This window comes from Myiozetetes cayanensis, unplaced genomic scaffold, assembly GCF_022539395.1.
Source record: "Myiozetetes cayanensis isolate MyiCay16 unplaced genomic scaffold, myiCay2020 scf26, whole genome shotgun sequence".
NCBI lineage: Eukaryota > Metazoa > Chordata > Aves > Passeriformes > Tyrannidae > Myiozetetes > Myiozetetes cayanensis.
The window spans coordinates 5869323-5897044 of record NW_026087477.1 but is presented as its reverse complement, the minus strand read 5'-3'; the positions used below and the strand labels follow the sequence as shown (position 1 = coordinate 5897044).

Below are 27722 nucleotides of genomic sequence, written 5' to 3'. Positions count from 1 at the left end.
TTTTCCTTTTAAATGACAAAATCTGTAAACTATCACATCTCACTGAATTTCTGTGCTTTGTGGGCTCTCCCTGCAGGGCTGTCTCCCAGGCTGGCAGCACCAATCAGTAATACCCCTCTCTCATACTTTCTCATTGAAGTATCCATTACTCACCACGGATGAACACAAGGTACCGAACTAGGTGTGACCAAAATGGTAGATGTGCTTTTCCTATATCTATATCCAAGGGAAATTCACCACTCCTCTTAAATAATCCTGGTTATCTGCATTTCCCAGCAGTGTCTTTGAACACCTGAGATGCTGAATTTGACGCTGCTTTGAATAGGATGGCAGAATTCACTCAGCACCTGAGATATGCCTGTCTTGCTGCCAGCATCTGGTACAGCAGAAGAAAGCAAATCCCACCCTGAATGCCTGTTAACGTTCCTGGACAGTACAGAATGGAGAGGACGCCAGAAGAGGAGGAATCAGCAGCATCTGCTGCAAGATTTTGGCTGCCGTTCCTTTCTCTGGGCTGCCCTTCCCCGGTGAGACCCTTCAGTCACAGAGGGAGGATTTGCCTTTAGAGCAAAGGACAATCTGTGCTGATCATCCACTCCCTCTTTGGTTTTTGCTGTTCCAGCCCATTGCTGGCCCCGGCGAGCGCTTTCAGCTCTCTCTCTTGCCGTTAGATGGCAATGCAGATCCACAGATCCCCTCCCTTCCTGGAAAAGAATCGTGCAGCAGCTGGAATGGCTCGTAGAAACTCAAATCTTCTACCTCACCTTTGGAGACCGAGGCACCTGAATGTGTTTCACCTGGAAGGAATGGAGCTGGATGCCTGGGATGGCAGCTCCTGTGCATTCACTCTCACTCCATTTGGGCCCTCCTTGGTGCACAGAAGTTTATTTTTTTCGCTCTTCCAGCAGTTAATTCATTTGTCTCTTGCTCTGCTGTTTCCACCACCATTTTGTTGTCTTGCTTGTTCCTCAGCTTCTTGCCAGCCCTGGCAATGAGTGAGTCATGGGCTGCCTCAGGCCAAACCCTGGAGGATACAGGCTCCTTCTGAGGGTCATGAATCTCTCATCTGGGAGGTTATAAAGAACTGCAGTGAGAAATAGCTACCACCACAAAATGCTTTCCTCCATACTCATTTTTCAGCTTTTCCATTGTCTGCACTTGACTGGTTCATTTAACATGTGCATTACTGGTTTTTTTTTTTTCCCCTTCACGTTGCCTTTTCCACCAGAAAATGCCACCAACTCACATCCAACTTTTGCTCAGAAAACTTCCAGGTTCATTTGTGTTCCAAAACCAGGCAGGTTTGATCCTTCAGAACTGAATATACATATTTTTTTTTTACTTCTGGAGCCTGTTTGAAGTTCAATCCCATGCCAAACCCAGTCCACCAGCCCTCATGCAATATTGTTGCTGGGCAGCCAGCCAGGACAACTGTAGGGCCTTTTGGAGTTTGATTTGGGTATTTGCAGCAGGATCTGTCTGACTTGGTGACTTCAGCTGCTTTAGTGGCAGGAATCCTCGTTTGTACCAGAAAAAATTAAACTACAATCAAACCCCATCCTTTTTTAAAAAATCTTTTATACTGGTGGAGCAGATGGAGAGCTCCTGACTGTGGTCTAGAACAGGGCAGGATGGTGGGCAGGTTTGCCCCCATGCCAGGCAAAGATGGGATATTGGAGCTTCCCTCATCACTCACACCTCCCATACACGTTAACACAAGCACCTTCCAGCTTTTCTGGATTTCAGATGATCTAAACAATGAGGATTTTGTCCTAATCCCCAGGAGAAGTGCTCCTCCCTGCCAGAAAGGCTCTCTTTATTCCTGCTGCACAAGAAGTTAATAGTGTTCCTGAGCCCTCTTGCAGATGTGAGCAGTGTGCTGCAGATAAGTTATATCAGGAGAAAGCGTTATCACTTGGGCTTACATATTTTGTGCTTATCCATTGGACTCTAAAAAGCTGTTGCATTTAATTACTCATTCCTCAAAGCTTTTATTAATCATTTATTAGCTCTTTGTTCCTTTTGCTGCAGATGTAACTTGACATATAAAGTGAGCCCAGTTATTTCATAACCAAGCACATCTCAGGAGGAGGAAAGCACTGAGTGATAGGAAGGGCCTTACTCATCTTGGCACGGGGTGGTACAGCTCTAGTTGGGGCCTCTGGGACTTCAGAAATATAAATATCAATGCCCCATCACCTGAGATATCTGTGGCACTGAGGAATTAGGTGGTTCCTCAAAGCCTTACAGGCTCTGCCAGGGGAAATCAGGGTCAGTTTTCCCACAGACGTTTCAGCTTCCCTGTGACTTCTAAAAGGATACAGAAACCTTCAGACCCTTATGGAAACCTTTATTTCCTGTAGGAACCTTTATTTCCTTATTGAGCAACATCCCCTTTCTCCTCTGTCAGCCTCTTGAAGGAAAGGAGCACAACAAACAGCAAAACAGCCCCTGTCAACCCCCTAACAAACCCCCACCTTCCTAAGAAAGAAGCATCTCTATTCTGGCCATATAAAATATTAAGGCCCAGGATCATCTCAACCAGCTTGAGATGTCTTAATAAAGCACCCAATTTAGGCAGGTGTTTCTCTTTTGCTCTAGTCAATGGAGTAAGGAAGCTCTGAGAGCAGGAGACATTTGATAAATGCTGTTGCTTTATTTCTTCCCCCCATAAAAGCATCACAGCCCACCTGGGTTTTAAATTGCTTTTCAGGCTTTCCTAATGAATGTCTCTGAATGTTTCCATGTTTTTTTGTTTGCCCTCAATATGGGGAAAAGCTTTAAGTCAACAAGTTTTTATTTGATTTGTAAACAATGCCAGAGTGACACATTATCACAGATCCCCAAAATTCTGACCCAATGTCTTTTCCTCCAGAGATGATGTGCCAGAGACACCACCCAAACAGGCTGCCAGGTGACAGAAATGAAAATAACTCGGAGGAAAGACCATCTAGAACTTTATTCTGTCTCTGTTTAGCCCACAAACCGTCAGGAGCTGGTGAAATAATTGCTTTGGACAGATGATAAAACATCCTCCAGCAAAACTAAGGTACTTAATATACTGCCCAAGTCAATTTCCCTTATTTCTGCTGTCCTCTTGCTTTTAATAATGGTTTAATGAAAAATTCAAAATTAATTGAAACTGGCATTAGACATTCACGTGTTCCAGTGAGGGTTTCACTACTTCAATATTTCATAAGCTGACTTCACTGCTGTGCTTCTCCTTATCCTGCTTTCCTAGGCTGGGATATCATCCCTGCTCATAAAACGAAGAGTCCCAGTGTGGGCAGATGGGGGTTTGTGAGGAAAGTTTGCAGCCACATCACAGGCAAAGAAATAAAAATAATATCCGTGTGTTTTCCTCCTGCCACCATCCCCCCCTTTCCGTATAATGATATTCATCTGAGCCTTGATGGGAAAGAGCTGTCCTAAAAATAACCAGGATCTGTCTGAAAGGTGTCTGAGGGAGGTTTTTGGCAGCTGTCAGGCTGTCACATATGCTGGGAGGATGGAGCTGATGGACTCTCTGACACCAGACAGGCTCTGCTGAGATGAGGATGCCTTATGCTCCCCTTGGCACTCACCTGGCAAATCCTCTTGGCCAGAGCCAGCAGACCTCGGTGTGTCTGGGGCCTCTTCCAGGTCTGGCTGCCATCAATGAGAGTCTGCCCTTGGATGGCACTGGGAGTTGGATCAGCCCCTTGCTGTACCCCTGAGGCTCTGGCTGCACACCAGGGATGATGAAGTTTGGCTCCCCAGGTGAATGTCACCCCAACGGAGAAGGAATCACCAGGCCCTGGGCTTGGAAGTTTCTGTAAGCCTCTGAAAATGAGACCCCTCCCTGAGGTACCTGGATATGGGACCAGATGACCTTTACTTTTTTTTTTTTATTATAAAAGCTTTGCACCTCAGTTTCTCCTTCTCTAATAGGGGTGATGTGGTCCTGCCTTCAACATTCACAGAATCACAGAATATGCTGAGTTGGAAGGGACCCACAAGGATCATCGACTCCAACTCTTAGCCCTGCACAGGACTAACCCCAAGAGTCACACTTATGTGCCTGAGAGTATTATTGACACCTCTGCAGATCCAGGTGGTTTTTAAATGCTCCCAGACCATGACTGTGCTGAGAGCAGTTCCTGTTCCCTGCAAGGCCCTCAATGGACACGAGTTCCACGTGTTACAAGGTGAGCAAACAGAAACACCAAGGCGTGACGTTGACTCATCTCAAGCCTTTGAAGCAACTCAGTGGCAGAGCGAGGACCCAGCAATCCCACACCCCACCAAAACAATCATACCTTTGGAGTGACCCAAGATGGGGAGAAAATGTTGCGAGCAGAAGCTTCAGTTCTTCTTAAATGCACAAGAAAATCTCCGCTGCCCGTGGGGTAACTGGAGGCATTTTGCTGCTGTTCTTGGCAGAGGCATAATGTGCTGGGGATGGAAAAGAGTGGGATGAAGACAGGCTGGAAACCTCGTTCCTCCATCAGAGAGCGGACACTTCTTTTGTTCTCAATGGGAGCTGCCTTCTGCCATATCTGAAAATCAGGCTGTTTTGTTATCTACTGGGCAAGAGCAGACTCTGAACTCAACTGTCTTGCAGCCCTTCGGTCTGAAAATACCGGTCTGTGTTAAGAAGAACGGATGAGGGAATTAATTCCTGTAATATGGGCTGCAGGAAGTTACCTCCAAGATAAGAGGGTGACTTGATCTTTTTGAGAAAAAGAGAAAAAAAGGCTTCCTTATCTTGATGGTGTTTGCTCTGAAGTATCATCTTGTGACTGCCAGAGTGTGCCTGGCAGGATCAGTCAATGACAGCCGGCTCTCGTGGCTGGCATCACTTCCTTCCTTTTGGAGGTGTCCTTGTATTTCCCAAAGTGTTGCCTGTTCCTCTCGGTGCTCCAAGGCTTCTGTTCCCAGTTTTCCTGGTGTGCCTGGAGTCCCGTGACGCTGCTCCCACTCACGTGCCGAGCAGGATACGATCAGCCCTGCAATTAGGCAGGGATCCGAGAGGAAGAGGAAATCAAGATGATGAAGCAACGAGGAGCACGTGTGAGTCAATATCAGCTATCTGAGGGTATGATGAGCACTGAGTGAGTCCTACCCCTTCTGGAGGGTCCCAGGCTGTTCGTGTACAGTGACTGTACAGACCTCCTGGGGAAATCTGCACTGGTGAGGGGTGTTCACACAGCCAGGCTTTATCTCTTCAGGGGGCTCTGGTTCTCCTCCATCAGGAATTTCACAGGATCACAGAATATGTTGAGTTGTAAGGGACCCACAAGGATCGCTGAGTCCAACTCCTGGCCCTGCCCAGGACACCCCAACAATCCTCCCCTGTCCCTCAGAGCGTTGTCCAAACGCTCCTGGAGCTCTGGCAGCCTTGGGGCTGTGCCCACTGCCCTGGGGAGCCTGGGCAGTGCCCACCACCCTCTGGGGGAAGAACCTTTTCCTAATATCCAACCTAAACCTCCCTGACACAGCTCCAGCCTTTCCCTTAGGTCCTGTCACTGGTCACCACAGAGAAGAGATCAGAGCTGCCCCTCCACCTCCCCTCATGAGGAACCTGTAGACTGCAATGAGGCCCTAATTTTCCACTATGCAGCGTACTTTGCTTCATTAAAATGGCCACATTAAATAGCCGTGAAGTTCCTAAATGCCTATTTTGCCAACAGGTCTTCTCCCCAGCTGGCAGCTTTTCAGAGCAGGAGACACGAGGTTGCTAAAGCCATTCATTTCTCACATGCACCCACGTTTCTAATGGCTGTGGAGATCCAGCTTTAAAGTCCTCTGAGAGCCATTGGAATGAAGAGCACTTTGTGAAGACGCTGTAATTATTATGGGATTGAGGGGCGTGTGGAAATGATTCATGGAGATGTTTCCCAGCCAGCAGGCTGATGGAGCCAGGTGAGCTCTTCCCTGGAATGCGAAGCATGCGGCGCAACAACCGGCAGGAACAGGTTTGGCAGGACACTTTAAGTTGTTCGAAGCAGACGCACCACGGGCTGTTCAGAGCCACATCCCTGCCTTGCCGACCTCCCAGCTGGATGCTCCTCTCCTCTCCGCCAGGCTGGCCCTGGAGAGCTGGCGAGGATGGACACGCTGCGCCGGAGCCTTTCCCGCTGGAAGAGGTACCACATCAAGGTGCACTTGGCTGACGAGGACCTGATGATGCCCCTGACGGTCAGGCCCAGGGACACAGTGATGGACCTGCGGGCTCTCCTGGTGCGGGAGGGCGTCACCTCCTGGAAGAAGACATTTTATTACAACTCCAGGCAGCTCGAGGAGCACGAGACTCTCAAAGAGGCCAATATCCAGAACGGCTCTGTCCTCCTCCTTGTCAGCAATAAAAGGTAGGCAAGAAGCTCGTTGTGCTGTGGGGGAACGCTCGCTGTGTCTCAGCCCCTTGGGACACTTTCCTACCGGGGTTTGCAGGCAGCAGATCAGGAGCTCAATCCCTGCCATTCCCAGCAGGATTGAGATTCCAGGCTCTTCATGTCCAGACGTGCTGCGGTGTGAAATAAGGGGGCCAGAGGAGGAGGGAATCTGCTTGATAGTGCCTGTCCTGTCTCGTTTTCCTGGCTATGTGGCCAAGCACAGAGAGGGGGGCAAGATGTGAGAAAGGGCAAGGGAGATTGTGCGACCTGGGAACCTCTCACTTGTCCTCATCCTTTCTCGTTGTGCCTGTGTCTCTCTCCATTTCTTTGTAGTAAATACTTTCTGCAGGTGTTTGGGGGTGGCACAGTCCTGCTGTGACAGGGAAGAGCTGTGAGCCTCCAGCTTACAGCAAAGATCCAGGGATGTCCAAAACGTGTCCAAATTGGCAGCAGAAAGTACAGTGAGCCTTGAGACTCCCAGGATAGCCAGTGCACAGGAGATCAATCATGGCAAGCATTATGTTCCAGAGGGGATGAAAGCTGAGATAATGGACCTGGGACCCACTGGCCCACAGGACAGTTTCGATTCAGTGTGGTGAATTTATGCCCACCTGCGCTGTCTTTCCTAATGCCTGGTTGTTGCTGCCAGCATGATTAATTCTGTGAAGCATTTTGGGGATACTGGGTAGAAGAAGTGCACGGGTGTGTTGTGTCTAATTCATCTTTCTCAATCCTGAGCCCTCTGAGTTATGTGTCTATGCTGATCAGAGTTTCCTCGGCAGAAAAACCTGCACTGAGGACTTCAGTTCCTGATTATATGCCACATGCTGGAATGGTCCTATTTTCCAGTCCAGAGGCAGCTTGAAATCTCACACAAAGAAGATTTAATAAAGCATTTCCTTTCAGAGCTCAGCCAGACACAGGAGATTTCACATTGCTCAGCTCACTGCAAACCCCAAGTCACCCAAGGCCCCTTTCTCCAACATCTCATTTCAGCTCTCTGATTAACTTGGCTCAGCTCCTCCTTTCCACCTTGTTTTTAATGGCAGGAGCACTTCTATTTGTTGTTGTTTGCAGTGTTTATTTTCCTAAATTGTACAGCCTGAATTCTTGGGAGTAAAAAAAATGGGATTTGGAGGGTCTCAGTTGATGGAGTACTCGTTTGGCAGATGCCTGATTTCCATAACATTTTGTGCACCTTCCCACATGCTGCCAAAGCAGGGTGTAACTGCAGCAATGCAAAACTCACCAGGAAATCCTGCCCCAGGTGTGCTGAGTGCAGGGTGCCCACCTGAAGTCAGTGGCCATTTCTGAAAATTCAGAGCCTGTTGCTCAAAGTCCCAGCTCAAGTTCTGTGAAAAAGGGAGTGGGGATTTCTAATATATTTCTCCTTGCATTTCTTGAAAACCTCCCTGGCTCCTGACAAGCACCTTTGGCCAATCTCTTATTCCCAGCACAGTTCTCTCAGGTGTTTCTGAGATGTGCTTGCGTGTGGCTGGGCAGTCACCACCCTGCTCGGGACAGTCCTGGGCTGAGGTCACGTTGTGACTCAGCAAGCTGGCAGATCCTCAGCACACGGAGGTTCCAGAGGGTTTTAGAGGGCTCTCTCTCTCCCTACCACTGGGAGTTTGGAAATACAGAGTGGGAGAAGGCAGGTGCTGCCTTGCAAGTGAGATTACAGGTCCAATTTGAGCCCTAAGAGCACTTGGGCAGAACTTTAGGTATTATAAATCCATGTTGCTCTCATAGTGTCCTTGGAAATACACTGGTCTCTCCAGGAGCCACAGGAGCAGAGAGGAGACAGAACATGATGCTGTGTTTGGCCAACAACCCTGAGGACTTAAGAGTTGGTTTTAGTGCTTCACTGACCCAGTGAGGCGATCGACCCTCCCCATCAAAGGTCAGCATCTACGTCTTTCAGTTCTCCCTGAAAATCTTGGTGCCTTCTACTTACTCTTTTGTACTGAGGTGCCAGCCAAGCAGAGCAATATTAATTCCAAAAGTGGAGTTGCTGTGATTGCCAAGGTCTGCAGCTCAGTGTCGTGCCCATAAATATTAATGGTCACTCTGCATGCTGTCTGTTCCTACAACAGGCTCATGGGACAGTTTGCTTTGAACTAGAGAAAACATGAAAATGACCCTATTTTTCATCCTCCCCTCCCCCCTTAATACCTTTGTAGATAATTGGCATTTAGCAAAGGCCAAGTCAGCATTTCCACTTCTTGCTCGTGTTTTCTGGGGTTTAAACTTAGTCATAAAAATTCACTTAAGGCAGCAGCTTGGCAGGAGAGGGATCAGTGTGCTAGCTAATGCTGAGAATTTATTTGCACCTTAGCGTTTAAAAGTTCAAGCAAAGCCATTCTGGAGTTCAGTCAACACGACCCTTTGCCCTGGGAAAACACATGGGCAGGCCAGAACTGGGAATATCCCACCCACCGAGGGTGCAGTTCCCCCTTGTGCAGAGCCTGTAAATCACACCAGTGCTGCGCTGACTGAGGTTGCAGTGCTGCTGCAGTGGAGGCTGAGCAAGGAACACGCTGAAAAACAGACTCTGCAGAGACATATTACAACAATGTGGTTTGCAAGTGGGTTAAACAAGCAAAGCAAGAATTAAAATGGCAGTGAGCAAGCAGAGAAATGCCCCGGCTCGGTGACCTGTGGCGTTCAAACCATCTCAGTGCCCAGCAGGAGATCGCCAGCGAGTCTCGGTGTGAGCGGAGCACCCACCCAGCTGGAGGGCAGGAGCACCCACCCAGCTCAGGGTGCAGGAGCACCCACCCAGGCATGCAGGGGCTGTCCCAAGTGCCCGAGGTGTGCTCAGCCCTGGCACTGCTGGCCCACGCCGTGGCAGAACCCGTTTGGCTCGCTCCGGAGGCGGCGCAGGGCCCCAGAGCCGGGGAGCTGCCTGGCTGGTCTGCTGGTGCCGTGGGAGTTCCTGAAACTGGCACGGTCCTGCCTGGATTTTGTGGGCTGCTCTTTGCTGGCTGCGTGCTGGGGAGCGCCAAAGTCAGGTTTGACTCCCTGGGACAGTCAGCAGCGGTGCTGGATGATGGGTGTGTGGAATTAGCTGCTCCTTGCCGGCCGTTTGTTGGCTGAGTTTTGATGTTTGATGGCAGATGGAGGGATATTGCCTCAAATTGGTGAATCCACCTCTTAACCCGGGAACTGTTTCCAACAGAGAATGTCAATGGGTGATCCAGAGTGATCCTTAGACGTGCTGGATCCCTGTCACTGCCCATTCCTAACAGCCAGATCTGGGTGTGGTATAAGCACAAGCACGTTGACAGAGCCTTTGCACTTGGTTCCAGGTTCCAGGCTCCTTTCCTGCTCAGTCATCCAGGTCTGTACTGATAAATTAAGCAGTGCTTGGACAGCTCTCTGTAACAATGCTGGAGTATTGCACTGCAGTTTTGGCCCAGTCCAGGGGCCTTTCAGGAGCCAGCATGGGCCAGGGTCTGCTCCTCATGGGCTGCCTGGGTGTTTCCACACAGGCTTGGGGGGTAGGAATTTAACACATAATCCTTGGCCATTCTGTGCCAGCTGTTCCCTCAGTGCAGGAGAAAGTCCCAGGCACATTTAATTTACTGGCACAGACTCAGCCACAGCACATGGGTTCCCTCAGCCTTTTGGAAGTCGAGGTTCATTGAGGCCAAGCAGCTTTTGTCATCATATATGGCTTGCCTGGAGAATGGAGTTCAGGGAGTCACTGGTGAATAGGTTAAATAAAGTAGATGCCAGCAGTGAGTTTAGCAGAAGTCTATTATCTGGAATCTATTGGTGTTGATTTTCTGGCCTGGAGCCACCTGAAAGCATCTATCTCAGGGCATTAGCTCAGTTACCATAACAACTCATCCAGGAACAGCTCCTGACAGCTCCAGGAGCAGACCAAGGTCTCACGTGGTGCATCAGCCACTCTTAGGTCAAAACAAGCACGTCCAGGATTCTCCCTCTCCAGCAATCCAGCCTCAGTGTCCCTGCTGAGTGCCAGTCCTTAAACAAGCTTTGACATGCTTGGGACCCTGTTTTATCCTTCAGAGGCAGTTCAGCCAGGTTTGCCTGAAAGTCCATCCACTCAAGAATGGATATTCTGTCTCCTGCCAGAATAAAAAAACCCATCCATCCTCGGGGAGCCTGTCACACTCTCCTACTGGCATTCAGTTTACAGCCTCTGATTTTTGGCCTCATAAAGGGAAACTCTGTCTGAGCCACTTGCACAAGGTCCAGCTTTGGTGATGTTAAACTCCAGCCTACAGGATGTCATAAGGATCAGTGGCAGACACTTGCCAGTGGCTCACTCCACACTTACATCACTCCACTGTCCTGTCAGCCCTGCTCACTCTCACTGGAATTCCCTGGGAAGCAGTCACAGCAAAGCAGGGAACGTTGGATCTCTAGAAACCAGCAGAATAATGAGACCTGCACCGTTTGACCCCAAAAGGCGACAGGACAGCCCAGACCTCAATTCAGTTCTCTACACTGGATTTCAGTGTGGTTTTGTGATGCCTCCTCCTTGCACCGACCCTCCCGCTCCTGGGGCTGTTCAGCAGTTGCTCCTCAGCAGGGTGGGGAGACTTTTCACCCCCCTCCAAGTTCTGCAGCCTTGCCCTGTTAAGCTGAGGCCCAGCAGCAGGCTCCGAGGCATCTCGCTGTAGGATAACGATCCTTTAAACAGCACTGGGAGTCTCTCTTCTCAGGGAGAGCTAATTAAGTTCTTCAGTACATGCTTAGGCATATGCTGACCTGGTGTGGCCTTAACAGGCCCGCTTCCATCTACCAGATAAATAATGCTGGCTTAAAAAAACATCCTCCTGGAGATGTGTTACTGAGGCAACAGCCAGGTGGGGGGCTGACTGCATCTCTGTGGCTGGAGGTATTTATGTGTATTACTCACGGGCCAAGCTCTCTGTTGGTGGACTGAGTTAAGTGATTTTTAAGTTCTGAAAGCACCGGTGCAGTTACCTCTGCTGACCTCTCACAGTGTACAGGCCAGACAGTGACACCTGTATTTAGCTCGTTCACTTCGTGTTCAGCCCAAGAAGCTCATTTAACAAAAGCAGAGGGTGTTGCATCAACAGAGAACGTGGTCCATAGGTTGTGAATTCCTCCCTGTGCAGTTGCATGGGGGTTGCAGGAGATGAAACCGAGCTAATGTGTCCCCCAGGGGTCTGTCTTGGCTCTAGGCAAAGAATTAATGAATGGAAAGTACATCCTAAACTAGATTCCTTTCTGGTGTGATATGGCCCAGCTTCCTGGACTTCTCTGCAGTGCTGGTTTATAGCAGGTGAGGATTTTACCCCTCTGGGATAAATCCCCTCTCCTGTGTGACGGTGTTTTACGGGGCAGATGTGCTACAGGGTGTGCTCCCAGAAACCCTTGGCTATCACAATCCTCCAAAATTTCAAGTGAAGAAGCAAATGCTGGAAATGTGAATCCTGCTCTGGGTTTTACAGACAACACAAACAGCAACTAATATCAGCCTAACTAGACTGATCCTTTGCTAGAACCCAACAAAAAAACCCACCCCATAAACTCTGAACTTCTCTAAGGCCTGATGAAATATTTGCAGCACAGGCTCAGTTTCTTGTCTGTGTAATTGCAAACAGCAATTCACAGGAGTCAGAAGACTCAGCCCTGCTCTTACTGGCTTGGCTGGGTGGGGTGGCTGCCTGGTGAAGCTGCTGTGGGCCATGAGAACCTTGGTTGAGGTCCAAGGTGGGATAATGAGCTCTCTGAGCAAATCCCAGCCCCGAAGAGGTACCCCTAGAAATTTGGAAGAGCTTTAGGCTCTGTTCTGGAGACCCCAGGGAGTAGCCCTGGTGATTTTGAAGGGTTTTCAGAAGAGTAACTCAGAAAGGAATTCTACTTTTGCTAAGCTTAAGCTTTCTATGCAGGGTCTGTACCCCTGTCAGAAAATGTTGATGGACCCACAACCCCAGAAATCCATTTAGTGCTAATGCCTGGGGCTCAGCCTGTCGAGAGCAATTCAAGCTCTGTCTTACTGTAAACATTCTCAAAGTGCTTCTAAAGCTACAGACTGCCTTGTTCCAAGATGAAAAATGGATTTCCAGCAGCATGCACTAAAGAGGAAGAGCCTTGCTTATGGGGAAAAGGCTTCCAGACAGTTGTGGATTATCTGGAGGAGGCTGAAGGCACCTTCTGGGGAAGGATAAACAAGTTTGAAACCCTGCAAGTGGCTTATCCTCAGTTTTACAGAGTGAGTGAAGAACCAAACCAGGGGGAGGATGAGGTTTACATTCTCCCCATGTCGAGTCAGTGCCTCCTTGGTCAAATGCCATTTTTGATTGTGTGTCCACAGTGCTCCAAGTATTTGCCTCTTTCTTGTTCAGATAATGCCAAGGAGCAGAGCCAAAGCCATGAGACACGGGGAGTGTAACAAGGGCTGAAGGGAAGCAGATGGAAGAGAGCTTGGCCATGGAGATGCAGCCCAGCCACCAGTGTTGGTAAGTCCCTCCCCACACACCAGCTCAAGGACTGCTCAGAAAGCAGCTCTGAGTGTTTTCAGCACAGTGCCCACGAATAATTAACCCAAACAAAACAACAAATGACGCTTCCTCATCAGTGTGCCATGTGCTGCCAGCCGAGGAGCGTGGGTAAGGCTGACTCAGCTCCTGAGGGCAGTGAATCAGGGAAATGCCCAGGGAAGGGGACTTCTGCCTGGGCAATGGAGTGAGAAGAAGCTGGGGGAGATTTTGTTTAGGGCCCTGGATGGGGACATGGGACATCTGGGCCTCCTTCCAGCTCGCTCTCAGGATTCTGCAGCGAGTTGCCGATCTTGGCCTTTGCTTTCCTCCGTGTCAGTGTGAGGTAATTTATCCTTCCCTTTCTTCTATTCTTTGTCCACCCAGCTGTAAATGACTCAGGCTTGTGCTCTGGAGCACTTTCTATGCAGTGAGGCCCCAGTTTTTAGGCTGAAGGCTCTGTACACCAAATAAGAGCACTATAGACAGTCGTGGAGCTTGGCATTGTACATCCAAAGGGATAGCTGGTCTCTGTTATGGTGACCACCTCCCCTGACCTCAGCAACTCATACTTACACCAAAACTGCCTCGTTTTTGAGCCAGAGTTTATAAAACAATGAGCCTCCTTGTGTTCTCCATCTGTGCTCCAGCTCTCCCCTCCCTCCTCACCCTGCTCCAATAACTTCTGACCTGATTCAACCCAATTTGATGGAAAGAGAGAGGTCTCACAGACCCAAGATCCCTGCAATTTTCGTGAGCAAACAGCAGCTGGATGGAAGAGAGACATTTAAGTTAATATCCTGCTGAAGGAGAGGTAATTACACCTCTTGCTCCTTATCTATTTTGGGATGCAGCAGCCAGGTGACCATTTAGATATGGCTGGTCAGTCAGTTCCTGCCCAGCTTCAAACCAGCCCCTGCAAAGCCAGAAGCTGCTGGAAGAGCTGAGGATTTTGCTGGGGGAGGCCTGGAGGGGATGAGGTTCCCTGGGGATATTGCAGTGAGCTGGGAGCACCAAGAAAGGAAGAAATAAAAAGCAGTTGTAATACACAAATCAGAAGGAGAACGGGTTTCACCGGTTCCCTGCTCACAGAACAGCTTGTTTTTTTAGGTTCAAACTTATTTTCAGGAAAAAAATAGATGTTTCACTAACCACTCCAGTACTTTCCCTAGAAAATTCCAAGGACTGGCAACTGTCTTACCAAACCCTCAAACCTGCCTTTTCTGTTTTGCAACTCCATTTTTTTGGCCACGAGGAAACACCTGCTTCTTTTTTTTTCCAACACCAGCATTTGAAGAAATGCCATGGAAAACAGAATTTTTTTTCCTTTTCCTTTTTCCAAGGGACAAATATAATTCCCCAAGTGCATCCTTGGACTTTGCACAGAAAGAGATTCTAAGACAAACACGTGAGCTTTGTCGTGGCTGAAGATCTTTCAGTCCTGGCAACTGGGATGGATAAAGAGTGGGATGGGACTGAGATGGGAAGAAGGGATGTGACTTTTCCAAGGTCAACCAGCAATCCAGGAGACCAGGGAAGAGCTGGTGCTGTTGGGTCAGCAGTTCTGCCACTTGCCCATGCGGCGCCTCTGCACGTCTGTCTACCCCTGGAATAATGAATTCCTTGGAGCAGAGCCAGTACTTTCCTGAGTGCTTGGAAAATGCCTCGCACAGCCCTTAGGTGCAGTCATAAATAACAATTAAAATGATAATAATAACACTAAAGTGGATGTGTGCCACTGGAGATGGGACACACTCAGCAACAGAGCCCTAAATCTATGCCCCTCTTCTAGTAAAAGGTACAATTTGCCTCCCAAAGCCTGGGAGACCAGGATTTACTTCCCTGGACTTGATAATCACAGTCTTTTGCTCTGCAAAAAAAAGCAAACTGACCTGAGCTGAATTAGGTTCAGTATCTACTCTAACACCTCTTGCCTGTAGCTGGCAGCTCTGGTCAGCTCTGGCAGGCTTTTTGCAGCTCAGGGGGATATCTGGAAAGACTAAATTAACTGTGGTGGTGTGGGGAGCTGCCTGGACTAATGTTTTTTTCAGTGATAGGCTTTGATTGACACTTCAAATCTGCCTTACAATCTTTTATTCTAAGAGCAGTTGCTGCCTTCCTCCAGAGCAGGAAGAGCTGGTTTGGTTGCTGTCCTTCAAATGATGGATCTTATCACGTGGGAAAAAGAAGTTAAGAAAAGGCAAACCACCTGGAAAGAGCCACAGGACCAACATAAAAAGAGGTAAAACTAATCTATTTGAGGTGTTTCTGGTTTTTTTCCCTCTATGCCATAATCCAGTGATATCCAAGAACAGGGGCTGTGCTCTGAGGAACAAGAGCTGACTGTTTTCTTTCTTTCTTTGCCTCTTCATTCTGTCATTTCCTTCAAGGAATTTGTTTAATACTTTGCAAATAGAACTGTGCAACTCTCTAGTGACGAGAGAATCATGGAAGATGACTGGAAGGGACACAGAGGGGTCATCAGTCCAACTCCTGGCCCTGCTCAGGACACCCCAACAATCCCACCCTGTCCCTCAGAGTGTTGCCCAAACACTCCTGGAGCTCTGGCAGCCTTGGGGCCGTGCCCACTGCCCTGGGGAGCCTGGGCAGTGCCCACCACCCTCTGGGGGAAGAACCTTTTCCTAATATCCAACCTAAACCTTCCCTGGCACAGCTTCATGCCATTCCCTGGCATTCCCAGGACAAAGAATGCAGTGGGACAACCTCTTTTACTCACTTTTTTTACCCTGCCTCTTCCTGCTGTTGCAGCTATCCCTAAATGCTTGCTAAATGCTGGGATCACACCACTCAGCTGCTCTCAGGTTCTCTAGCCTGCAGAGCTTAGGGCTGTGGTTGTGTGTCCAAACACCAAAAAAAGAAGATGCTGATGGTAAGAACTGCTCTGAAAGGGATGTTTGCCTTATTCTCTGTGAACACAGGTGTGGACAGGACCAAGGCCCAGCACTGGAAGGTGTGTGAGGAGTCTGTGTGACAGCCTGAGCTTACTGCAAGATGGACAAGTTCCCAGCTTCACAATGCTGCTCCATGGGAGGGGTTTCTGCTTGTCAGGAGTGTTTTATCTCCGGGATCCTGCTGTTGTTGGGGCATGATGGACAGGATTACCCAAAGCACTGCTCTTTGCTGCTGTTCACCTCCACCCTGCAGACAGGCCTTCCCAGCCAGCTCCTCTGGAGCTTCAGGAGCAGAAAACAGGTCCAGGCAGGTCATCTCCACCAGCTGCTGTGCCCCAGCAGGGCAGCTCAGCCTGGGGCTTGTTTCAGTGGCTCTTCTGTGCTTCTCCTCTACCCGAGACATGGATGCATGAAATGTTTCAGTTTACCTGGCATTTTTCCTCAGCACTAAATTTACTTTTTAAAGTTGCATCAGTGTTGTACCCAGAGGGAGTGGAGGAACAGATGCAGCCTGTGAAGTTCTGGCTTTAATTCACCTGCCTCATTTAATTTCCTGCCCTGCCTTCTAATCAATGAGTCTGCACTGGTGGCTCTGGGAATACCGAGGTTTTTCCATATCCAGGAGAACTCCACACAGTGGCTGAGCTCCCAGGGTCTTGAGAAGGCCATGTCACATCTCCTTTGAGGCTTCCTTGTGGATTTTCCTCCCCTAGAAACACTTGCCCACACTCCCCAGCCCATGGCAGCTGCACTACATTTCCTCCCAGGGCAGCTGTGCCACATTAACCTCTCTTAGCCAGGCTGGCTGTGTGGCATTCCCTCCTGGAAGTGCTTTGCTTCCAGGATTTCAGCCACATGGCGTGTTTTTCAGGGCCCCACGCTGCTTTCTGGGGCTCTGTGCCCACTGCAGCTCTGCTGTGCTACCTCAGATGCTGCTGAGGCCGTTTGGGCTTTGGCACCCTCCCAGCGTTCCCAGCACATCCCAGGATCCAAGGTGCCTTCCAGGGGCTCTTTTCTCCCTTCCAGAGCCCCCAGGCCAGGTCATGGTGCTGTGCTGGCCCTGAATGTGTCACTTCCCAGGTGTCCCTTCCCCGGGGACAGTGGCACTGCCTCAAACACTCAGGGCTGTCAGGAAACCCTGATGAAAGGGGTTTGGTTAAGCAGCCTCCCACTGTCCTGCTTATTTTGGGCTCGTGTTAATTCCAGGCATGGAATTAATTCACGATAAATCCGAGCTGCCCTGGTGTCAGAATCCTGGGAGACAGGAGGGTGGTGGCACCTATTTTGTGACACCACTGCTTCACCTCGGGCATTGCAATCTGTATCAGATTTTTCTTTGCCTGCTAAAATGGACAATTAGGATCCCGTTGTAATGCAAATTGCATGGTGGAATAAAAACCCGTGGAGAACAAAATCCCAAATCAGTAGAGTTCTGTCAGCCTTTTGTGGCTGTGTGATGGGTCCTGCTCAGCCTCCTGCTCGCTGGGAAGGATCAGGCAGAGGAGAACCAAGAGTGCCTTTGTGTTTTGTGGGGATGTGAGGCTGCCTTTAGGCACTGACAGCCCTGATACTCTGTGTGTGTGTGTGCAAACCTAACAGACAGATTTTCTGCCTGCACTGGAAATCTGATGATTGTCTTGGTTTTTTTTTTTCAAGGCTCTGTTTTATGCACCCAAACCCCTGGGGTAATTGCCAGTCTCTCTGCACAGGGCTGAGATGACTTGGGGGGAGAAGCAGAGAGATGCTGGAATTCCAATTTCAGCCCCATAATGTGCTCCCCATCCCAATGGCCTTGAACATGTGGTGCTGTCACTGGTGGTGTTGTGGTCGTTCTTGTCATTGTCGTCTTGTGTGGTGCTAAATGTTGTAAATGAAGACAAATCTTTAAATTTGTGAAGGAATCGAAACTTACTGTGGAATTAAACACACAGGAGCCCTGAAAGAAATGGAAGAGGTATTTATGTCTTCATTTCAAGTGGCAACATGAAGTGATATTGTGTTGATAGAGCTGCTTTTACTGAAGATCAGCTTTGCATTTCCCCGGGCCACAAGGAATTAAGCTGCACGTTTTCACAGCAGAGCTCATCTTTGAGGTGGAATATCTGTGCTCATAAAGTGCTATAAGTGGCAGTCAGGAGGCCAGTGTTTAGCTGAGCTTGTAGAGTGCCTGTGAGATCCAGAGGGAGAGCAATGCCTGTCCATGTCCCACGGGCACGGTGGCTTCCAGAGGACAGCAAGGAACAAGAGCGAGAGGTGGTGGAGCCAGATGGATGAGCTGAGTTCAAAGTGCTCCTAGAAGCTATGGCAACATCCCTTGTATATCTACTTTGCAAGTACCATAAATGACTCTAAATGGCCTTATTTCCCTGCTAGCAGTGAAATAAGCAGCTTCAATGGGGAGGAGTAAATCCACTTGATTGCTCCTGTTGCCTGGAATAACCCTCTTATTGGTTATTACTAATAACCCAATCTATTGCTGCCAGCCTTATCTGCCAGGGAATCACTGTATTGCTCCTAAATTTCCAATTACAACAGAACCAGGGGAGTAGGAAGGGCCTCAAGGGAGGAAACTCTGTAGGAAGCAAAAGGCAACATGGAGCACTTGGGTTATAAACAATGTGTGTGACAACTGAAATACCTCAGGGCCAACCTATCTTGGGAGGAAGGTTCCTGCCAGGCAAGGCTGAGCTCCTTCTGTCCTGACTCCTTCCTGAGCCCATCCATGGTGTTTTTATGCCTGCCCATGGGGTGATGGAGGTGTTGGCTTGTTGGCTCATCTCCTGAAGGAAAGAGGGGCTTTCAGACCTTGGGTGTGCACAGCAGCTCGAGCTCAGGCCTCCAGTCCAGGATTTGGATGATCATTCTCCGTTGATATCCATGGCAAAGTACCTGATCCCCACAGCAGGGGTGTTCTCACACAGCAACACCCTGGGAAATTCTTGGAATAGAGCAGACTCTGCTCTCATTTATGCAATTATAAACCCAGTGTAGCTCCATTTGAAGCAACTGTTTTCATCCAATGCAAATAAGATCAAGATCTGGCCCGGGCTGGTTTTGTACACAGTGGAAACCAACTGAATTATGGAAAACAGGAAACAAATCTAATGTAAATCTGAATGGAAATATCATGCTCTCTGTTACATCAGAATAAATTGGAAGCAAGTCTGTTGGTTCTAATGGAATTCATCTGGATTTACACCAGACTGTGGCTCAGCATTTGTCAGTTGGCTGCACACCGACATCAAAACGCAAACCAAGCCACCTCATCTGAATAGCTTTGAACAATTTCTCCTTTTCCCTTTACATTGAAGCAGTTGCCTCTGCATCCCGATGGCTGATTAGCCTTTTCAAACAAATAAACTCCTGCCTCAACAAAGGGGCCCTGCTCTCACTGGCATTTGCAGAATGGAAATGATGAATATGAGGAACTGAGCTTGGCTTTGCAGTCACTTCAACTTGCTCCTGCTCCCCCTGTGTTCAGGGGAGGGCAAACAATCATTCTGATTTCCCCAAAGGAGGGGAATTCCACAGGCAAACCCACTGCCTTCCCTCCAGCAGTGGGCAGGGCCAGCTGTTTCCTGGGGTGCTCAGGAGACCCTTCAGAGATCACCAAAATACTGTTAATGCTTCCACCCTTGCTGTCTTCAGCCAGATGGTCAGGACGAAGCCAAACCCCTCCCTGATGGATCCAATAGGGAATTGTGTCATCCTCTCTTTCCACAGGCAAGCTGCTGTGCAGGGAAACATGGGTGTTATTCATGGGAAAGTGAGAGGGTTAATTAATGCCTGAGCAACAAATGTGACTCCCTGGGTGAAAGTCACTGGAAAAACACAATATCTGAGCAAGAGCACAAGCTGTGGCTGCCCTTCCCTTGAATCTCATAGACCCCAGCTTCCTCCTTAATTCAGTTGTTAATCTGTGCTCTTCTCTTCAGATAATTAGTAAAATGTATCTTAATTAAAGCAAGAGGAGGAGAAGAAGACACACAAACAAGGCAAAGCCCTAAGCTGGGATTTGGGGAGGGGCAAAACCATTATTCAAATAGAAATCTTGAGGCAAACATGGTAATGGCAGTGATGCAGAGGGGATCAAAGGGAAAGAGTTTTCTGGAAGTTGGATAACTGTTTGTCTTCTGAAAGAAGGGACTGGCTAGAGCCTGATGTCTGACCTGGGCAGTGCCCACCACCCTCTGGGGGAAGAACCTTTCCCTGGGATCCATCCCAACCCCCCTGGCACAGCTCCAGCCCTTCCCTGGCTCCTGTCCCTGGTCCCAGAGCAGAGCTCAGCGCCTGCCCCTCCGCCTGCCCTCGGGAGGAGCTGCAGCCCCCGAGGAGTCTCCCCTCAGTCTCCTCTGCTCCGTGCACTGGACTGCACAGTCCCCACAATCCTGGGAACCAGCTAAAGCCAATTTTCCAAGCTCCTTGGAGAGTCTCAGCAGCATCACTGCTCTTTACTCACTGCCTGTAAATGATCCGAGTGCACAGGAGAATAAAGCTGATATTGAGTTGGGTGTAATGGGGCCACCAAGCAGAGTCAGGAGGGGATCACAATTGCAGAGACATTTTCTGCTCCAGCAATACAAGAAGATGGGGGGCAGTTATTTGCTTTCATAGGAGCAAAACTCTTTAAGCAAGGACCTTAAAAGTGGGAATAATCATAATTTACTGTTCACACTGTGCAGTGGGGAATCAGGCCCAAGCTTGTAGCTACAAGCTTTGGCTATAAATGCTGTGGACTGAATGTGCTGTGCAGAGCTTCACTGAGTCACATTGATTTGAGAACAGCTTTCCCCAGGGAATGGCACTGCTTTATTCCAGTATGGGTGTGAGACCCTGCTCTTGATTCTGATCTTATATTCTGAAAAAACAAGTGATTTTTGGTGGGTATGGGTCTGACTTAATGCTTATGCATGGAACGTGCCTTCAAGAGCTGCTACAACTTTGATAAGATTCCTATTTAAGTTACTCTTCTAATTAAACCCTGTTAATTCGGGCAGAATCTTCTCCATTTCCTCATGGAGACTCTGTGAACACAGAACTGGGTCTGATGGCAGGAATCAGGTTTGCCCCTGATGGCAATAGAACAGGTTATCCTGTAAGCCCAGAGTAAATTTGCAAACTCCAGCTGGTAAAAAAGAAATGCATTAATGGATTCTGTGACTGATCTCCCGAAATGCCATTTGAATAGTTTTGACTGTGCATTTGTTTTATTCCTGGGAAATTTCACAGTATAAAAAGGCTTTTATTTCCCTTCTTCATTTGCCAAGGATCTCTTTGAAAGTTGTTTGTAATATAGACTGGGCCAGGCCTTAAGCTCACATAAGCAGACCTCTCTCTTTTGACTTCTGTAAAGAGATGCTGATACACCTGAGCTGAGGATCAAGGACAAGAAAATGAAAGTAAAAAACTGGTAGGAATGAAGCTTTTTGACCAGGGGAGTAGTTACTCCAGGAAACCTGTTATTTCCTTAAAAAAAAAAAAAAATTAAAAAGAAAGGGCTCTTCTAAAATTATAAATCTTATTATTTGGGATGTGAATATCTAAAGCAAGTCTTACTGTCCCAAGTGCTGTCCTTCCATCAATCCCTTCTTATGCTGATAATTTGGGGCCTTTTCCACTGCCTGCTTTGCCTCCCAGGGCAGGTGCAGGTGGTTTGAACGAAAATATTCCATTGTGAAAAAAAGCTTTTTAAACACAAAGTCTTTGCTGATAGTGAATTGGAGAATGGGGTGCTATGGGAGGGAGTCTGATTTTAGGTGATTTTAGTGCTTTTAAAAGCCAAATGCTGAGAATGCAAGAGAGGATGTACATGGAGTGGTGTGTACAGACATGCCTGGGAGAAGGAGAGAGGAGGATAATGTACATGTGGGTAACACTCTGAGTAAGGAGAACCACCCAGAGAGTAATGAGACACAAACTTTGGGGATAAAAGCAGAAGCTCCACCATCACTGGGGAGGTGACTCTTTTGTAGTTTAATTGTCAGTCTTCAGGCCTGTCAGTGCAATGCCTTTGTCCCACAGCCTGGAGCTCGTTTCAGCCACGAGTTATTCCTGCTGTCTGTGGAAGAGAACAGAGCTGCTTTTTTTTTTTCTTGAAAGGACAGAAGAAATACTCTTCCTGACAGAATCCCAGTGAAGGCACTGGGCTATCAAATCCCTAAAATCATTAATTGTGATAATGCCAAAAGCAGCAAAACCTACACTGAGGGAAAACACAAGGAGGGTGTCCTTTGTGAGCTGTAGGGCCAGGCCATCAAACAGCTGCAGGTGCTTGAGGAAGGAACACAAGACCATGGGATATTTGGAAGTGGCCTCTGCTATCTGAGCTTCTGGAGGCTCATGCTCTGCCCAGCACCTCTTCTCCTTCCTGTCGCTGTTGACTGAATTTTGTTTCTGTTTTCTGGCACTTTGAACACGGGGAAAGGAGAGGAAGCAGGTCTACAAAGCAATTTCCAATGTGCTTCCCTATCTGTCTGTCTGCTCCCTACAAATAGTTGTTTTTCTTCGGGATAAAGGCAGAAGATAATTCCTTTAAGTTGCAATTAAGCTCCAGGTGGCTGCAGAAAGCTGCAGCTTTCTCCAGCCCCTGCAGAGACACAGCTTGAGCCCAGGTTTCCCTACTTCCTTAAACCAGGCCATTTTTTTTTCCTGTTTTTGTTTTGTGCCTGGTGGTGATTATGGCCCCACTTCTGCAGGGTAGCCCGAAGTGATTGGAGCAGCAGGGAAAATGACAACGCTCCATAAACCGGCTGTGCCCTCTTTCTGAAACGCTGATTCCAGAGAGCGGGGAGCAGATCCCTCTCAGTCCTGATGTCAGCTCCTCGTGTTTCACCTGCAGCACCTCCTTTTCCCAAGCAGCGAGCCCGGTTCGATCTCCTCTCGCCCCTGCTGTGCTGGCAACTGCTGGGAAGTGTTTTTTATGGTGCTGGGTGTAACACCGAGGGCTGGTGGAGCAACACGGGTGCTCCGAGGCCTCATCAGCAGCCTCGTGTGATCGCTGTGGCTCATTAGTTAATGAGGTTGATGAGGACACCTGTGTGAGCCATCTGATAGCAAGAGGGCTGTGTCTAGCCACGGTGATTGCTCAAGATGACACAGCAAAGCACTGGCAGAGCTGGGAGCCAGCAAGGCAGGGCAGGGCTCCATCTCCAGGTCTGAACTCATCCCACCCGCCCTTTGGTGGATGGACACGGCCAGGAGCTTGAGGACACGGCTCAAATTCGCTCTGGGGCAATGGATTGGAAATGTTCTCCTCTGCCAGCGAGGCCTGTGAACCTTGAGAGCTCCAAAACCTCCCCCACACCTCGACCTGCAAAGAAATGTGAGGGGCTGACTCTGAGGACCTCCCTTTCCCAGACAGGCTTATTATCAATGCCATCAAATGTTACCATTTCCACCTGGTTTTAATGATTTATCACGCCTGAATTATGCACCACTGGTGACAGTAATGTTCTCTGATGTGGACGGGTGGATGGAGTAACGACTGTCTCTGTTTGATGTGCTAACAGAATCAGAACTAATATTTTGCCTTGCCTGGCTTATCTTAGCTAGACAGTAGCTATTATTTCACCTACTCTGTTTCTCTTCCCCCTCTCTGCCACCATTGAAATAATTTGGTTTTGAGCTATGCTTGAAGCAGGACTCACCTCAAATCAGATTTCAAATTCCTTGACCGGAGTCCGATCCCAACGCTATCAATCTCCGTGTCCGAGCACAGTCACTCATGTAACAGGATGGATCAGGCAGGGAGAGCACATTTTGTGGGTGACTGCAGACACCTGCACTCAAACACACTCGACTTGGACGTGCAAGTCAGCTCAGGGCAGAGCGAGTGAGACCCTGCCCCCCATCAGCCAGCACGGCACGTGGTCCTGTGCCCCACACCACACACCTTGGGGACATCAACCCCTCGTGGAGATCGTGGGGACACCCCTGGAAGTGTGTGGTCGCTCCTGCTGAGTGGCTCTGAGCACGTGTGTGCACACCTGGGTGGATGCTGGGGGCAGGTGGGTGAAACAAGGAGGGTTTGGTTGCTCACAGCGTGCTTTCCCCTGCCTTTTCTTTTTCTCTGCCTTTCCCACTCGTGCTGAATTGCAGTCCTTGCCTCCCCATGTGGGAGGCTGTGTTGTGTTAGATTCCATACATATTGCATTGTTTGCCTTCTTCATTTCCCTTTCCCCTCCCTGCTCGTGGCTGTTTGTTTTCTCTTCATGTGTGGCATCAAAAGGCTGTTTGAAGGGAAACTATCCAATCTGAATGAAGGGGATGTTGCTTTTGGAAGATCCAGCTGAAGCCTGAGCAGAACTGATAGTAAATTATGAATTAGCTGGAGATTTTTCTCACCTCTTTTCTTTTTTCTTTACTTTTTCTCACTTTTTTTTCTCCTCCCTGCCTCTTTTCCTAACCCTAATTAAAATGTGCTGGGCACAAAACTGTAATGAAGGGCTGGACTCATTACTTTTGTTTATGGCAAAATCCAAGTGGAACAGAACTCTAAATGGGCTCTGGTTGAGTCCCATCTCCCTCCATAAAGCATGTAATAAATATCAGCCACATTGATTTTCCTTCCCCTGAACCCTTTCCTATTTGTTCTGGTCTAAGTGCACTATGTTTTCCTCTGAGGTTTCTTTTGCTCTAACTGTTCTATTATCTGTTGTTGTTGTTAATCTGTGTTGAGTGTGTAATTGAGATCCTAAGAGGGAGGTTAAGAGAAACCCCCTTGGGAAGACATCTGACCTACATGAAGACAGAGAAAAAATAAAATAAATAACCCAAGCCATTGAGGCCAACTGCTCCATTTACTTGGTGGAGCCATTTCCTTCAGCAAGGGCTTTCATCCACTCCAGGCTCAGCTCTCTTTCTGTAATTAGTTCTATGGATGTGTTTTTAACCTCTACTTGATTTTCGCATTGATTTCCTTGCCCTGGGGGAACATTTGCCCGTTGATTCCCTACATCTGATTTTTCCACTACCTGCTGAACTGGTGTTACAGGCACAGGTAGGATGTGACCCCTTTTCTCTTCCCATTTGCATGCTCTGATTTATCCAGGCTCCAGTTGACACAGGTCCACGGTGAGGGATGATGTCCCAAAACACACATGACAGCTACTTCATTCCCCTTGGGTTTCCCAAGGCATGGGCAGGACTGAAATCCTCCTGAGAGACTGGGAAACTGCGTTCCCCCAACCTCAGGCGCTGTTCACCAGCTTTCCATCCTCCTCCAACCTCCTGCTCCGGGCACTCTCTGTCCTGAGTGCTCGAACTTCCCATCTCCCTTGTTCGGTCGCTGCCTCGGGGATGTGTTGCAAATACACGGAATCCATTATTCCCTGCTCCCTCTACCAGTCCCCAAACCTCAGCAGATAAAGAGTTCTTAGTGTTTTCTTAATGTCTCTTTGTAGTTTATTGGAGGCCCAGGAGGCACGAGGGGGAAATGAGAATGTGACTCAGAAATCCCCGCTCTCGCTCACGTGCTTCCCTCGCCGTCTCCTTTGTAACCAGACTATTAAAAGTGAATTATCCGAGCCGAGGGGCAACGCTGAAATGGAAGGGCTGGGGGGAGGGAAGTCACACTTCCCTCGGGTGCCTCCACATCCGAGCAGCTCCGTTCAGCCACTTCCATCCGCCCCTTTCTGCCCAGGCTGGATTTTTGCCGTCGTTGGCACTGACGGTTGTGGGCGTGATTTTCCCTCCGGACCTGAGGGAAATGTCCCTCTTGGCTGCAGCGTGGGGATGTCTTCACAATCCTGACACGGAGCCAGGAAGAGGAGAGGGAGGTGCCCATGTGGTGCCAGCTCTGCTCCCCTGGGAGAGCCCGTGGATGGAGAGGGCCCTGAGCTGACAGCTCGACTCGCTGACACGTTTCCATGGCACTGCCATCTCTCCTGCTTCCAGGGATGTCTGCTAAACTGGGGTAAATTGAGATGAGGGATTATCAGGCATTAAATGGTGCTGCTGAGCCAAACCTCCTGCTCCGTGCATTGGGATGAATTTCTGTTCTCTCAGGGGGACTGATGTGATCCCAAGGGATCAGGGTGAGGAGCAGCTGCGTGTCTGGGGCTCCTCCACATCCTGGCTCGTCTCTCAACTCCTGCTTCCATTGAAGTGATTTCCTATCTCTCAGTAGGGGCTGGATCAAGCCTTTAAGGAATTAGATTCTGCTTCAGTTCAACCCCTCAAAAAAAAATTCCCTTTTGATCTCTCCTGTTCTGTTCAGGAACTTCTCCGAGTGGATCTATTGACTTTCCATGGAAAGTGGACATACCCAAGGAAAAAAACCTGCTGCTGAAGGTTTCATGGAAGTAATATTGACCTTCCCACAGACACTGAAGAGAATAAAATAGTTTTCTCTGTAAAACTAAACTAAAATTGTATTTGACGAGCTCTATAAAGTGTTTATAGATTTTTATTTTTTCCTACTTTGGCTGAAATGTCTTTTTTTTTTTTTTTATCCCACAAAGGCCAGAGGCAGAATATTTACAGAGAAAGGGGGGAAACCTTTCTCTTTGAAAAATATTTGTGCTGGCAAATTGCTGCAAATTGGTAAGTTCCCAGATGCATCTAAATAAATAATAGCAGAACTTTGGCTGCATTTGCAAAAAAAAGGATACATTGGATTTATGGGCTTGTTTCAGGTATAATTGGGATCTAAGTCAGGCTTACTGAGTATTTACAGGTTTTATATCGTTTCCAATGGAAGCAGTACCCGTGCAGTCTTTTGGGGAGTAAATCCAGGTCACACCCACTCCAAAACCAGCCCAAACCTTGTTTTTACTGGCAGTTTGTTGCTGCTCTTGTGCCCTGCTGTGGCCACAGGCTCATGGATCCACCCAGAGACGTCACAGATTTTCATGTGGTGACATCAGTTCCTCCCCTGGGTGAAAAGGGGAGTCTGTGCACACTGGGAGGAAACAAATGGTTCAGGGTTAGGTTTGGTGTGCAGGGATATGAAATCCCAGGGGAACATTCACTTGCCAAACTTCACCTGGTGCTGGGCTGGACAAGGCTGAGCTGGGCAGAGAAAGATCTGTCCTGTTCCTGGTGTCCAGAGGGATCCCATGGCCTCCTGTACTTATAAAAGGTGCAGGAAAATGATAATTCTTCCTAAGAGCAGCTCAAACCTTGTTCTTGCTGCTCTTGCCCCTCCTGTGGCTCATACCCTGACAGGAGCTCATCACTTATCAGCACCCTGAACGCTGTGACCATCGATCAAAGCTCTTCCCTGCCTGGAGCAGGAGCATCTCCAGCAATCAGAGAACGTCTTAAAACGAGAGCTGGGTCTTTATTTGCTTTGTGGTTCTCAGCTTCATGTTTTCTAGGTTTTGTGCCATGGAGAGAGTACAGAAAGGTTCCTCTCATTCTTAGAGAAAACAGAGATAATCTGTGTCACAGGAGAGTGAACACTGCAAAAGGTTCCCAAGGAATTTTAAATACACTGTGGTCACAAGCAACCTGTTGGCTGAGATAGCCCAAACCAACTGATTATTACAATGTACTTCAATAACCATTAATTAAAAATGTATAAAGTCTTTCTGTGTCTAAGCTTCATGAAGTACATGATCCCTGCTTTCCTCTGAAACCTCTTTCTTCCCACTGAGTCTTTCATTTTCCTATCAGCCCTCTAAGTCTTCTTCTTCTGTCTTTTCTCAGCCCCTGATGGCTTTGCTCAGTTCATCCTCTGTCATTTGTGTCTGGATCTGGCAACATTTCTCAGGATGTTTGACTCATCCATCATTTAGATAATCACAAGGAAAAAAAAAAACAAACCCAGTTTCCAGCTATGAACATCCATAAAAAGCACCAAGGAAAAAAAAAAAAAAACAAAAAAACCACCACAACCCTCACCTTGAACTTCCCTTCCTGCTTTTCTTTTCATTTAATTTGAGAATCTGACTTGACAGTCTTTGCTCTGGCAAAAGTCCCACTGAAGTTATTAAGGGCAAGAGCTTGTCAGGATT

General features: G+C 48.4%; 1 protein-coding gene across 1 annotated transcript; it reads left to right on the top strand.

Moving 5' to 3' along the window:
• The first annotated feature begins 6079 nt into the window (after positions 1-6079).
• On the top strand, positions 6080-12800 carry TINCR (TINCR ubiquitin domain containing). The gene is made up of 2 exons (XM_050320988.1): positions 6080-6350; positions 12722-12800. Exons 1-2 carry the CDS (start codon positions 6091-6093, stop codon positions 12723-12725), a joined length of 264 nt encoding a protein of 87 aa, XP_050176945.1. The 5' UTR covers positions 6080-6090; the 3' UTR covers positions 12726-12800.
• The last annotated feature ends 14922 nt before the right edge of the window (positions 12801-27722 follow it).

Excerpts from the sequence above, each read along its gene's own strand:
- TINCR (XM_050320988.1), top strand. The coding sequence starts at position 6,091 with ATGGACACGCTGCGCCGGAGCCTTTCCCGCTGGAAGAGGTACCACATC.